Source organism: Zingiber officinale, chromosome 2B (genome assembly GCF_018446385.1).
Source record: "Zingiber officinale cultivar Zhangliang chromosome 2B, Zo_v1.1, whole genome shotgun sequence".
NCBI classification, from domain to species: domain Eukaryota; kingdom Viridiplantae; phylum Streptophyta; class Magnoliopsida; order Zingiberales; family Zingiberaceae; genus Zingiber; species Zingiber officinale.
The window spans coordinates 140382738-140384399 of NC_055989.1; the positions used below are offsets into that span (position 1 = coordinate 140382738).

A 1662-nucleotide genomic window follows, 5' to 3' on the forward strand; every position below is an offset into this window, starting at 1 on the left:
GCCCTCTTTGTCTTCTGTTTTGCGCTCGTCATGCTGCTGCAGCCGCACCCCGATGCCGCCTTCGACTCGCTCGACCAATATTGGTTCGGTTCGCCCGACCCGAAACTCGAATCCCGGCCCGGCCCGGCCGAGCCGCTGTCGGCAGACGAGCACAGGCGGCTCCGCCGCAAGATCTCCAACCGCGAGTCCGCCCGCCGCTGCCGCATGCGCAAGCAGCGCCGCCTCGAGGAGCTCCGCTCCGAGTCCGCGCGGCTCAGCTCCCTGAACCAAGACCTCGCGCGCCGGGTCGTCGTGGCCTCCCACCGGTGCCAGATCTTCCGCAGCGAGAACCTCCGGCTCCGGGCCGAGTACGCCGCCCTCAACCGCAGGCTCTCCGAGCTCCGCCGCTTCATCCTCCTGCTCCGCCAGCTCTCCCCGGCCGCTCACGGCGGTTTCCTCACTGGTTTGCCTTTCGAGGAAGCCTTGGCATCATTAACGACGTGAATCGGAACGCCCAAAGGACCGCCCAGTCACCTACCGCTGCGCCATGATCGATCGCGATCAGGCCTCTGGTGTAATTACGAGTCGCTTTTGACTTTCCTTTCTTAGAAAAAAAATTAGGGTTCAACGCTTAATCCCATTATCGATCAATAAACCACCCAGTGGATTCAAAGGAACCATCTCTCAGAAACAAACTGATCTATAAATAGAAACTGATAGCATACCCGGGGGCAAAAACACTAAACGAGGATCTGAACAAAGCATGGAAATTCAAACTCCAAGTTCCATGAGATAACCAAGTCAAACTAGGTAGAAATCATTAAAAGAATTATTTGCTTGAGTTTTAGTTAAAAGCAAATCGAATCTTAAATTTATTTATAAACGTTTGTTTTATTTATCGTCCAAGAATTATATCATCTATACGACTGGACAAAAGCATTCAATAGATTCTCAATCACTCACATATCAAATCTCAATTATAACACATTGAATAATATTTTCTCACGTGGAATAAAAAAATTTAGAAAGTTGGTTGTCGGGTGTAAATTCACTTGTACTCTGTATTTACTTGATGGGTGAACCGAAGGAGATTTTCGCTCGCTGAATTAGTTGACTCAAAGCTCGAACATATAAATTATCAAATAATAATAATAATATGACTGTATTACTCTGACTTTTATTACTGTTTTTTTAATAATGTTAATTATGAGTTGGTGATGCATATCGATCAACTACCAGAAGTTTGTGGCGCTGACGGCAAAAGAGACAAATGTATGGTGGTCCATGCAATTCTTTTTATGGGGCGCTTTTGAATTTGGCAATTGTCATGATAAATGTAGCAAGTTTTGGGTGTAAATTAAAAGAGTATTTTATTTAATAAAATATTAAAAGAGGTTTCTTTTTTGTTTTTTTTCAGAAATGTCAAAATGTGCCTGAGATTTGTGTGATGGTAAAAGACTGAACGGATTCCTTAATAATAAGTTTCAAATCTCACTCATTTCATATTATAACGGGAGAGTTTAAAAAATTTATGATACTGGATCGTCTATCATGATTTATCCGTACTCAAGGGCAGAGTCAGGTTATAATTTACTTTGGCTGTAGCCCGGAGGTCGACGACGCTGAATCCCAAATTTATAATGGAAAACAAATGAAAAACATGAAAAAAAGAGGAATTAGCCT

The 1662-nt window shown here is 44.0% G+C and overlaps 1 protein-coding gene across 1 annotated transcript; it reads left to right on the top strand.

Moving 5' to 3' along the window:
- On the top strand, positions 1–686 carry LOC122049601 (ocs element-binding factor 1-like). Its single transcript, XM_042610969.1, has one exon. It carries the CDS (start codon positions 31–33, stop codon positions 481–483), a length of 453 nt encoding a protein of 150 aa, XP_042466903.1. The 5' UTR covers positions 1–30; the 3' UTR covers positions 484–686.
- Positions 687–1662: the final 976 nt, after the last annotated feature.